The 12,555-nt window shown below is 41.7% G+C and overlaps 1 protein-coding gene across 1 annotated transcript in view; it reads left to right on the top strand.

Annotated features, from left to right (window-relative positions):
- The window catches only part of LOC105536152 (X antigen family member 1), a 31,463-nt gene extending 21,681 nt beyond the window's left edge, over positions 1-9,782 (top strand). The window contains exons 3-4 of the mRNA XM_011975425.1: positions 7,078-7,123; positions 9,672-9,782. Coding sequence (XP_011830815.1) covers positions 7,078-7,123; positions 9,672-9,694 — 69 coding nt within the window. The 3' untranslated portion in view covers positions 9,695-9,782. The remainder of the gene's footprint in view (positions 1-7,077; positions 7,124-9,671) is intronic.
- The last annotated feature ends 2,773 nt before the right edge of the window (positions 9,783-12,555 follow it).

Here is a 12,555-nt window from a genome sequence, read left to right as displayed (position 1 = left end):
TTTTTGCGAGTTTTTTTTAACGTTTAGTTTAGGCTCGGGAGCGCATGTGCAGGTTTGTAATATAGGTAACCTCATGTCATGGGGTTTGTTGTACAGATTATTTCATCACCCAGGTATTAAGGCCAGTGCCCATTCGTTATTTTGTTCATCCTCTCCCTCCTCCTAGCCTCTACCCTCTGATAGGTCCCAGCATGTTGGCCCTCCCTGGGTGTTCACGTGTTCTCAGCAATTAGCTCCCATTTATAAATGACTTCATGTGGTATTGGGTTTTCTGTTCCTACATTAGTTTGCAAAGGATAATGGTCTCCAGCTCCATCCGTGTTCCTGGAAAGGACATGATCTCACTACTTTTTATGGCTGCATAGTACTCCATTGTGTATATATACCACATTTTTAAAAGTGCAGTCTATAATTGATGGGCATTTAGGTTGATTCCATGTCTTTGCTATCGTAAGTAGTGCTGCAATGACCATAGATGTGCATGCGTCTTTATAATAGAAGGAATTATGTACCTTTGGGTACCGTCCCAGCAATGGGACTGCAGGGCCAAATGGTATTTCTGTTCTTAAGTCCGCGAGGAATTGCCACACTCCTTTCCACAATGGTTGAACTAATTTATACTCCAACCAACAGGGTGTAAGTGTTGCCTTTTCTACACAAACTGTTACACAAACAGCATCTGTTATTTTTGTTCTTGCTTTTTATCCTGTCTTATAGACTCTGACTCTGTGTTTTCAGACAGGATCTCTTTCTCTCTATGAACGTGAATTCCACTGGTGTCTGAGACTTCCCAGGATTCCAGCTCTCTCAAATGCCTGTATTTGAACTTTATGAATTTGTTACATTTTCAGTGGTTTTCTTCTGGCCCCCTGTTATGACTGTCACTTCTTCCACACATGCTCTGCCAGAGGTGGTGTGGTTTTTGTGTCTCATCCCTCCTCAGAGGGACTAGTCACCATTTTGTATCAGTTCCCATGGCTGCCTTGTTACCTCAGGACTCTCATGACCTAAAAACAAAGCAAAACAAAAGACAACATTATAGATTATTAGGCCTTTTCTCTTTTTCAGGGCTAAAGTGACTTTCTCTTGAGGCTTTCTAAATCTTACCTGGTAGTAGAACTCTCCTTTGTTAATATTTTGACTTCTGGTACAAAAATACAGCATTTAAACATGTGAAGTAAAACATAATCCAGGGGCTAGCTGACTATGGTTTGAGATCTAAATACAGCCCATGACTTGTTTTGCATAGCCATTGAGATAAGATTTTTTTTCCATTTGAAAGTATTATTTCTAAAAAACACAACAATACGCCACAGAAACTACATGACCCACAAAGACTGACATAATTACTATCAGATCTGTTAAAGCAAAATTTGGTGACATATTTAATCGAATACCTGTTATTCTGCTTCGCATTTATCACACACATCTTTTCATCCATTAATTAATTTCTTTACACACAGATTGAAAATATGGATGTTACTCGATCCCCTGAAGAAGCATCCAGCTTTGTGATACCATGGTTTCAGTCTGGGATGCTTGTCCCAGGGATCAGGTCAATACAAAAACATATATTTGAGGTAGAAGACTGGCAGGACTTGCTTTCTGCTCATAACTGAGCCGAGAGCCTACAATCAGAATCTATGGCTATTTCTGAAACATACACTGTCTGAATGACCTACAGGTATATTCAGGGAAATCAGTTACCAGTCCAGAGATTTAAATGTGAAGTAACACAATCTAAAAAGAAAAAAGTAAACAAGTGTGAATGTATTTAGTCTACAGAAGAATTTATTCAATTACATTAATTGGAAGCATGGCAGAAAACCCAGAACCAGAGAACAAACTGATTAATAAAAGCATTTATAAAACTGGCCAAGGTGGGACGATTGCTTGAGCCCAGGAAATTGAAACCAGCATAGGCAACACAGTGAGACCACTATCTAAAGAATAAAGAAACCAATTACCCAGGTGTGGTGTCTGCACCTGTAGTAGCAGGGACTGGGGAGGCTACATCGGGAGGATTGTTTGAGCCCAGAAGATGGAGGCTTCAGTGAGGTGTGGTCATGCCACTGCCCTCCAGCCTGAGCAACAGAACCACACTCTGTCTGGAAAAATAAAAATAAAAAAGAATTTATAAAAAAGATATGAAAATAATTTATTTCTTCCACAGAAGGTCTTTCTGAGACACATCCTCCAGTAAGGGACTGTCTGTTCCCAACGTTTCTGAATGCATGAGATTGGACAAAGAGAAACGAAAACTCTCAAGTCCCTTTTTTCTACTACAAACGCCCTGGGGAGGCGGGTCTGGGAACAGCGGAAAACCCTACCCTGCCCTGCAAAGTCCCTGGCTCAATGTGCATGTCCCTTTCTATGAAAGTTCCTTGCTTCCCATGCGCCTTGCTCTCTGCCTTCTGTCCCTGAACAGCTGTCAAAGGAGAGGTGGTGACTTCCTTCTTTTAGGCTGACTACGACTTAGCCAGTAGGTCTGCAGATCAGTCCTCTCAGAAGTTGAAGTGTGAGTGAGTGTGAGGGGGAGCGGGCGGGCTTCCTGTGCGTTGTGCCACTTGGTCCATGGCCTCTGAGGTCGTCATCTTTCTACTAAACCTCAGCAATACCGCTGTGGCCTTATGGCTGTGGGGTCCCGGGCATGGGAAGGAGGAGGGCCGTAGAAGACAGTGGAGGAGGGTCAGGTGAACACAGAGTGACTTTTTCTTTGTTTTGTTTGTTTGTTTGTTTGTTTGTTTGTTTGTTTGTTTTCACGGAGTCTTGCTCTGTCACCAGGCTGGAGTGCAGTGGCGCAATCTCGGCTCACTGTAACCTCCACCTCCCGTGTTCAAGTGATTCTCCTGCCTCAGCCTCCCGAGTAGCTGGGACTACAGGCACACGCAACCACACCCAGCTAATTTTTGTATTTTCAGTAGAGACAGGGTTTCACCATGTTGGCCAGGATGGTCTCGATCTCTTGGCCTCATGATCCACCCTCCTTGGCCCCCCAAAGTGCTGGGATTACAGGCGTTAGCCACCGCGCCAGGCCATGGGGTGAGTTGTGAAGGGTGACATTATTTGAGGTATTTGAGTCCTGGGTGGGGTGCAGCCCACACACAGAAAGGAGGCATTCCAAAGTCGTTCATGGGGACCTGGGAAGGAGCACAGGACAGGACCAGGCGGGATAAGGAGGGGCACCACAGCCCTTAAGGCAAGGGGGGACCTCACTGCGCATGCTACTTTGGTGCCCGCCTCTGTGCGCATGTTCCCTAGGCGTCCTCCCATCGGCCCCTTTGCCAGTGTGGGGAATGCGGCGGAGCTGTGAGCGGGCAACTCCCGTCCCCTGAGGTCTGGATTCTTTCTCCCCTACTGAGACACAGCGGGTAGGTCCACAGGCAGATCCAACTGGGAGTTGAAGTGTGAGTGAGAGTGAGGAGGAACCAGTGGGCTTCCGGAGGGTCGCGTGGTCGGTGACTCAGAGTGAGAAGGGCCTCGAAGTCGTCGTCCCTTTCATGAGGCGCCCCGCCCATGGACCTTCTTGTCTCCTCACAGCCATAACTAGGAAGGAAGGAAGGCTGAGGACTGGAGGGGCTCAGGTGAAGCTGGGGCGATGCTGGGGTTCTGTTGGAGGTATCCGAGTCCCGGAAGCACCTGGAACCCCAACAGAAGATTCTAGACTCCCCAGACGGGACCAGGGGAGGGACGGCATGATCGGTATGGAAGGGTCCTGGAGACGGGGAACGCTACGGGCTAGTGACCGCAGCCCCGAGGTCTGTAGAGTGCCTGGTATAGTGTCCTGTGAGGAGTGCCTACTGCTGTGTAGCAAATTCGCAACTCCACTGTGGAGATTCCAATGGGTGGGGCTCTGAATTCCTAAAAAAGTGATTTTGGTGATGGCGGAAAGTGGGCCTAGCAAATCATTATGTGACAAAATTCGTGGTCACTTCAGTTTTAATTCTCTAGCTGTAATTTCCTACTTATCCCCCTGATGGAGTGAAACCAACCTCATGGGAAATACCCTGTGGTTTTTGCCAGGAGCTTTAAGACATTGCTCAGCTAGATAGACCTACTTAAGTGGCTTTGCAAGGATTCGATTCAAAAGTTGCACACACTTATAATTGCCGCGGGACTTTCAGAGAATTTCTAAATAAAATAAAAAATGACCAAGTTAACATTTGACCATTAAAGTGGTTGAATCTAGCTGTCCTGTCAAGTGCATTTTCCCAATCACAGTATTCTGCCAGTATTCTGCTTGCAGAGTGAAATATGTGTTGATGAGGAAGATCAACATATAGGCCTATACCAAGAAGTTTACAACCTCCTGTGCTCATTGTGCCTCTGCTTATGAATGTCTTAACATTCGACATTTCTCTTATCAGAAAGTTATTTTTCTGATAGTGTTGTTGGACTATCAGAATGGTAGTCCATTGTTTATGGTCTCCCATTTATAATGATCTGTCATGCTGATAAAAAATGATCATGGCATCCCATGAAGGAAAGATTCGTCCAGAGGATTATATTTGGGGTTTGTGTGGATGGATGATCGTGTGTGCCCAGATTTTGTCCTTAACTTCCTCCTCATGCTTATTCAGAACAGATTACACACGTTCATCCCAACATAGATTAAAACAGCTTCTCAAGTCCTTGAGGATATCTGTTTTTGAGGAACCTCTCTGAGGAAAGAATAATGTTATGAAGAATAGGTATACGGCTTAGTGTTGGATAAATGTCTCTAGATATTTATGTATTCTGTATATTTATATTATTGAAGTCTATTAATAACAAAACTTTTTATCTGCACATACACACACGGACACACACACACGCAGAGCCAGTCCCAGGAGCCCAGTAATGGAGAGTCCCAAGAAGAGGAACCAGCAGCTGAAAGTCGGGATCCTACACCTGTTCCGGAGACAGAAGAAGATCAGGATACAGCTGAGATCCCAGGTGCTGGGAAGGGAAAGAAAGCATGTCTATGAGGTGGGAGAAGGTCTATGGGTGTGTCGAGGCCAATGCCATGAACAGTAACAGGAGGAAAGAGAACATTAGGAAAAGATACAAACATTTGCTCAAAGTTGGCTGGAAAGGGGAGAGTATAGTTTGCATCTTCATGCTGTCCCTGGATATAAGGAATCTTCTCTTGTTCTTCGAGATGGATTTTCTATGCTTGAAAATACAGTCCTTACTTAATCACTTGAAACCAGTTAATTTGGTGTATAAAAATATACATTATTTCACTAGTTTAATTTGATCTTCTTAGAATGTTGCTGTATGATCTTCTCAGCCATGGTGTCCACAGTGTTGTAAGCACCCGTTAATTACGTGTAGAGTGCCAAGTCACCCGACCTCATAACACCGTGAATAAGGCCTATTTGCAAAGGGATGTTAGCCCCATTGTATAAATAAGAAAACCGAGGCTCAGAGATTGAGGCTTGCAAAGAACACTTGACTCATGGAGAAGGAATTCATATTTTGTTCAAGGGTTTGTGTTCTTCCTACAATCCATGTTGTAATAATAAAAAGAGAGCAGTTTGCCTAAGATGCATAACACTCGATTGTGTCTGTACTGTAAGGTACTTCAGTATTGGTTCAGGACAAAACAGTTCAGTGAAGCAGGATAGCAACTCCAGAAAAGAGCTCAATGAATGACAGCCACTCTTTCCTTTGATCGGTCTTTTTTGACAGTATGTTGGATAAAAGTCGGATAATTCAGGACACCAGCATACAAGGAGCTATATTAGTATGATTTTAAGGGAGATTTAACAGTTGTTTTAAAGCTTTCATAATTAAAAACCTCAAAGTATGATAAGATATCCTGAAACAGAAAATGTATCCTCAACAGATAGCATTTTCAAGCTAAACATTGACAGAATTTGAGCCATTGATTATTTTAGCAATTCACTGTTGTTTCCAGATATGACTGTCAGTCAACAATGCCCATTAATTTCTTTGCACTCAGCTTTCCGTACTCTCACTGCAAGACAATGATTTTCCTGTTATTTTTGGTACATTGTTCTAAGTGGGATTCATTAATGTAAAGTTACATATAGGGTTCTTGGACCTAAGCATAGCATAACGTTTTATGCTATAGCATAGCAAACAATTTCCAAGTTACCTCAACAAGGGATGGGTGTCACAACTGTAGGATTTGTCAGAGGTCTGCCAATACATTGATCTAATTCTTCGGATAATTACATTTCACTTATGATTAAAGTGGTATTCATGCAGCTGACTTCAGATTTCATAGATAGTTGATACTGGCTGTTCATAATACACATTGGAAAGGTGTGGGAAAGTTATGTGTAGTGTGATTTATCCTCAGATTGCAATTTAAAATAACACATTGGGCCAGGAGCTCACGACTGTAATTTCAAAATTTTGGGAGGCTGAGTTGGGTAAATCCCTTGATCCCAAGAGTTCCAAACCAGCCTGGACAACATTGAGAAATCCTGACTCAAACAAAACAAAGAAACAAACAGAAATTAGCCTTGGCGGTGGGGTGCACCCATAGGATCAGCTACTCCGGAGGCTAAGACAGGAGGCTCTGTTGAGCCTGAGAGGTTGGGCTCAGAGTGGGCCTTGATTGTGCCACAGCACTCCAGCCTGGGTGACAGAGTGAGACCTAGACTCAAAAAACAGTAAAATAAAATAAAATAAAGCAAAATATTATAAAATAGCATAAAAAAGGAAAACAAAGGTGTACCATCTTTGCACGACATTCATTACCACGCTGACAGAGTTTTTTCTTTCTCTTTTCTTTTTTCGTTTTTATTATGTGGCACAGTCTCATCTATCACCCAGCCTGGATTGCTGTGGCATGATCTTCGCTCACTGCCACCTCCAGCTCTAGGGTTCAAGTGAACTCGCCCTGCCAAAGTGCTGAGATTACAGGCATGAGCCACCACACCCGGATCAGGCTTTATTTCATATCACTAAGGAAAAGATTATCATTTCCTTATTTACATTTCATGTTGGAATGCTTAAATCGATAACCTTTGTATTTTGAACTGTGTGACATGGAATGTGATCTGCAGGAGCTGCGTCAGTCAAAGACCAGGGATAAATCTGGATTTGGATGCTGGCGTCAAGGTGAAGATTATACCCAAAGGAGAACACTGTAAAATGCCAGAAGCAGGTATGTTATCCATCAAGATGCAAATTCATGTGCTTTCTCATTTACACAGTATTATACTTTTGGTAATAGAGGGATAATATTACTGCTACTTTAAAAACACAGTGCAAATGCAAACTTTCTTTGAAACACCGTTCAGACCCAAATGCCAGATTGCAAGACTTAAACACGATCAGATACAGAAACAAATTGGGTCAAAGCCATATTGAATCATCAAACACGACAGCATTTTCTTAGTTTGGTGTATAACCAACAGCTAACAGTTTTCAGATTCTTTTCTCATTTTTGCTTTTAACAAATACATAATGCATTTGTAACACCAGTTCGTGTGAAGTGTGCTGAGCCCTGAAACGGATTCTAGTACTGACTCTACCACAATTTGTGAGACTCTGGATGAATTGTATAAATTCCACAAGCATCCTTGATCTTATTGAAAAGAGTGGATGCGTATCAGATAAATTAAAATCCATTTCATTGCTGATCTCCGCATGCTGCAGTTCTCTTGGATAGAAAACCAAGATACTCTGATTTTCATTATTTGTTTATCACAACAATCAGCTTCAGTTGAATTATGATGTCTGAGTTGAGATTCATGGTTCCTAAGAAAATGAGTGGGCACTCTGCTTGATGTTTATTTTCCTGTATGGAGCCCTGTATGACTGTTCTTGGATTTTGTCAAATTCTAAATTCTCTGGCTCTTAAAGAATAATTGCATTTTAAAGCCTTCCCGCAGTGAAGCCTTGAATGACTGAATGATAAAATGGCAAGAGATCATCAGGTTTCTGTGGCCAGTGAAGTAGGGAGAATGCATGTAGGTCAGTGATGCTCAAGGTTGGTGTAAGATGCTTCTGCTAAGCATGCCCCCTGCCCTCCTGTCAGTCTTCATGAGCTACTTCGTGTAATTAGATTGAAGACTTATATAGTAGAGTCACCTCTAACCATACCATAGGTTACATATTACAGGTTTCTGCCTTGAGACATTAGATGATAGGGTTTAAAGTTCAACAACATCAATGTGTTAATTCCTGAGTAGTTGACATAAGTCTGTTTTACACATATTTTCCAAATTGGTGACTGTTCATTATAGTACCTCTTGAAGTTAAAGGAAACACCCCGTGTTTAAGGGAGAAATTACCTAAATGTTTTTACTCTACTCTGCTGAACCATTCCATTACACTATTTACATTAAAAGATAGTTCTCAGATGATTTCCAGGAGCCTATTGAACAAGCCTCAGTTGTATTCTTAGGGAGATCATAGCTTTAAATGCACGTCTTATTAAAATAAATAGCAAATTACTTGATAAAGGAAAAGAATACTATGAAATAACAATAAAAGAGCCACAGAATAAACTAAAAGGAAAAAGAAAGAGGTAATGAATAAAAGACAGGTATGAATGATTAGTCAAAGGAAAAGTAGTTCAAATGTCATAAATTTAAAAGATTGGTGTTTTGAAAATTAGCTATAGATAGAGTATTCAGTAGTTTGCACAATCTTGAAGAAAATGGAAAAAGCACAACATGGAATATGAACAAGAGAGAGTGATTTAATATAGGGCATTATTGAAAGTGAGTACAGTCTTGAACTCTAATATTTTCAGAGTATGCATGAAATGGTTGATATGCTAGGAAGGCACACATTATTTATTTCTGTAATACCTGATTATTTAAGTGTCACAAAGCCTGTGGAAGAAACTGTGAAATTTTCCAGTTGTCCCTCAAAAACATTTACTTTTAGAAATAAATTTTGGGTTTTTCAGCTGTCCTACTCTTGTTTTCCATTTCCGTATCCCTCCATTTTTTCATATGTGACACAGTTCATAACACTATCACATATTGATGACAAAACTGATAGTGATAGCTTAAGAGTAATGAGACCATATACTTAATTATACAAATGGGAATACTTTCAAGTGTAAAAAGAGGTATGATTCATGTTGACATCACGGTAGGAGAACACTGGGTACAAACGGTTACTGTACCTTAAAAACCACAGAAGGGTAAATGAGCCCAAATAAATATTTTTGCCCTTCTGCACAATAGAGTAAAATCAAGTGCAATGCTGGCCTTTCTATTCACTTCACTTATGCAGTTCCTAAGGTGACATTAACCGTTTTCTTTCAAGATAGTATTCAGACCAAAAGAGTGTTTGTCAAAAATTTTACATTTTCCGTAAATTCCTTTTTTGTTTCTCAGGATTTTTGTGTGGCGCTGGTATTTTCAGTAAAACTATGCACAATGTTTGCTTTCTACTTTAAAACCATCTTTAGTAAGTTCACTTCATTTAATGTGTTTGGACCTCGGACTGTCTTGCTTTCCTTGTAGCACTAGAAAGCAGGGCGTGTTTGAAAAATATCTTTAATGCATCGGCTTGGACGCCTATTGTCAAAGTCTCTACAGAGGTCTACCTGAATGTAAGCAAAAGGGTGACTCTTAGGCTTCTGTTTTTGTCCATTGTAGAAAACTAAAACTCTGGTGTCTTTTCCATATCCTTAATGTCATCTAAACACAGTTCTGCTAGTAATGTTCCCACCTGTTATGTTTCTGTTACAGGTGAAGGGCAACCACAAGTTTAAATGAAGAAAAGCTGAAACGATGCAAACCGGTTTTATATTAGATATTTGACTGAAACTATCTCAATAAAGTTTTGCAGCTTTCACCAAAGAAGGCCTGCTCATCTTTTGTTCACTTCCTTCCCAGGTATTTATTTGATAATATTGAAAATCGTGGCTGGGTGCGGTTTCCCACGCCTGTAATCCCAGCACTTTGGGATGCTGAGGCAGGAGGATTGCTTGAGCTCAGCAGTTTGAGACCACATGGGGCAACAGAGCAAGACTCTCTCTCTACAAAAGTAAAAGAGTGAATGCATGAATGTATGCACGTCTGTATGTAGCTGTAGTCCTAGCTACTCTAGAGCCTAAGGGTGGAGGATGCCTCGAGCCCAGGAGGTCCAGGATGAGGTTAATTTGTTTTTGAGACAGAGGCTCTATTTTTTAAAAAATTAAGTATGAATTTTGAAATTTTGTATTCTGATTGAGCTGGTATGCAGAGGTGTGAAACTGTGAAATACATATTTGGTCCTAGACCCTGCTTCCTGGCACACAACTCCTACAATTTTTAGAATCTCCACAAAGTGGTTTCTTTTTGTATGCTAGTGCGTTGCTGGCAGCACCTAGGTAGCTCTAGGCTGGGGAATAAGAGTGTTGGGATTTTCAGCCCTCTGCTCAACCTTCAGGAAGGGAGAGGGACAGAAGGTTAAGTTGATCGCCAATGGCAGCACAACCATTTAATCAGTCACACCTACATAATGAAACCCTCCATCAAAACCAAAAGGACAGGATTCAGAGCTTCTGGATCACTGAACATATGGAGGGCAGCATGCCCCTAGTGGGCACAGAAGCTCCCTGCCCCTTCCCCCATACCTCGTGTTGTGCCTCATCATCTGCTTCCTTTCCTAGGGTATCCCGCTTGCCACAGAACATGTGAGAAGTCCCTGGGCTATGGAGCTAGAATTAGGGCCTAGGTAGAAGAAAGGGTCAAGCAACCAGGGCAACCTGCTGAAGCAAGATGGCTTGGGTCCTACCTACACTGTCTCTTTAGAGGCTATGGCATAAGCAGCCATGGGTTTCCATCCTGCCTCTCACACAGTGCCCTTGATATGGTGGGCAAGATACTTACACCTTTTGGGACTGTTTTTCCACTTCTAAAGTAGAAATTACAATATGTACACTAAAACTACTTGCTATGAAAAATAAAGGAAATTACATCAAGCAGGCTTTACATGCAGATAAATTTGGCTTCCTACTTAGATTTCTTTTTTTCCTTTAGATTTCAAACTTTTTCATCTCATTTTTCCTTACAACTACATTTCTAGTGCGATAACCTGCTTTTGAATTTTAAGTAAGGATGTCAAGCTAAAGTTTACATTTGAATTCAGAAAATTATTCGATTTAAATATGTTAATTTAGTAGCAGTGTAGTGTCACCCATAGCATAGATTCTGAGGTTGATTTGTAAATAACTGAGGTGTGACAAGGCCAAACGTAAGTTAATAGTATGTGCTGAAAACTTATTTGCTGTGTGTGATGCCATGAAGAATAAATCAATATTCTGTCTTTGCTACACCATGCAACTCAATACAGTAGTGTGTAAATTGCTCAAGCTGTCCCTAAGCAGCACTGCTGTCTCTTATACACATCTAATGCAACTCAATACAGTAGTGTGTAAATTGCTCAAGCTGTCCCTAAGCAGCACTGTGGTATCTAACAGGGACATGGGGATCACCACTAAAGTCATTAGTTTGCCTTTTCACATATTCTTAAATTTGGCCAATATGGAGACAATGAGCCCAAACACAGATCCAAGTGGCTGATTGCTTGTACACAAAGCAAAAGCGAGATCAGCATTCTGTAAGCACCGTATCCCTATCGCCATGGTGTGACAGTGAATGGGAGGTACTCAGTGATGGACGGCACAGATGGTTGGTCTTTGGCCGGTGGGGAGTCCACCCCATGCCCTAAGGCAGTGAGCAGTTTTACACTCCACAACTGTACCCTATGATGAAGAAAGGCCTGTGCTTACCTCCAACTAGGGAGATGGATGAAGAATGGCCTGGTGTCAGCCTCAAGGCAGATAGGGAGCTGGTGCGAAAATACCTATGGCAGTTCCCACCATGCTGCCTATCTTTCCTTGTTCCAAGGACATTCATGATATTCTGCCCAGACTCAGGTTAGCCTGTAGTCTAGCTTTGCCTACTTCCCCTATGTGGTACCTGCAGGAGCTCCAGAGCACCATGCAGAGCCTTTACCGTAGAGTGTCCAGTACGAAACCAAAGACCATATGTAAGGTGTCTAGAAACATATCTCCAATAAAGACTCCCAAACAAGGGAGATGTTTTTCTGTTAGGATCATTACAAAAAGTTAATTCATCAATTCAGTAGACATGCACGAGTGGCCTGCCATGTTACAAGAAATACTTGGGATGCTGGAAATTGGAAGAACAACCAACAACACCTGGTACTTGCTGTGGGGGCTGTCACACTATGGTGGGGCAGAGAGGCCACTAAACAGAAGAGCAGCTGAAGTGCAAAGGGATAAACACAGGGAAGGGACCCAGGGGAATAAAAACCAATCAATGTAGTGGCCAAGGGGCAGGAGGAAAATAACACTGTTTCAGGAAAACACACTCTTTCTCCATTACATATCACCTTTACTGAAAATCAATATATCATGTCTGTGAGTCTATCGGTGAACTCCATTCTGATGTGTTGATTTTTCCAAATTACCACATTCTCTTGATTACTATAGAATTAACATCACTCTTAATATTACGTAGTGTGAGTTCCCCAAAGTTATAATTCAGCATTGTTTCAGCTGTTCTGGTTCATTTTCCTTTCCAGGTAGTTTTGGAAAATGACTCCAATGAAGTGGGTTGTATA

Source organism: Mandrillus leucophaeus, unplaced genomic scaffold (genome assembly GCF_000951045.1).
Source record: "Mandrillus leucophaeus isolate KB7577 unplaced genomic scaffold, Mleu.le_1.0 Scaffold1557, whole genome shotgun sequence".
NCBI lineage: Eukaryota > Metazoa > Chordata > Mammalia > Primates > Cercopithecidae > Mandrillus > Mandrillus leucophaeus.
Note: the sequence above shows the minus strand (reverse complement) of the source record. Positions and strands in the feature narration are given on the sequence as shown.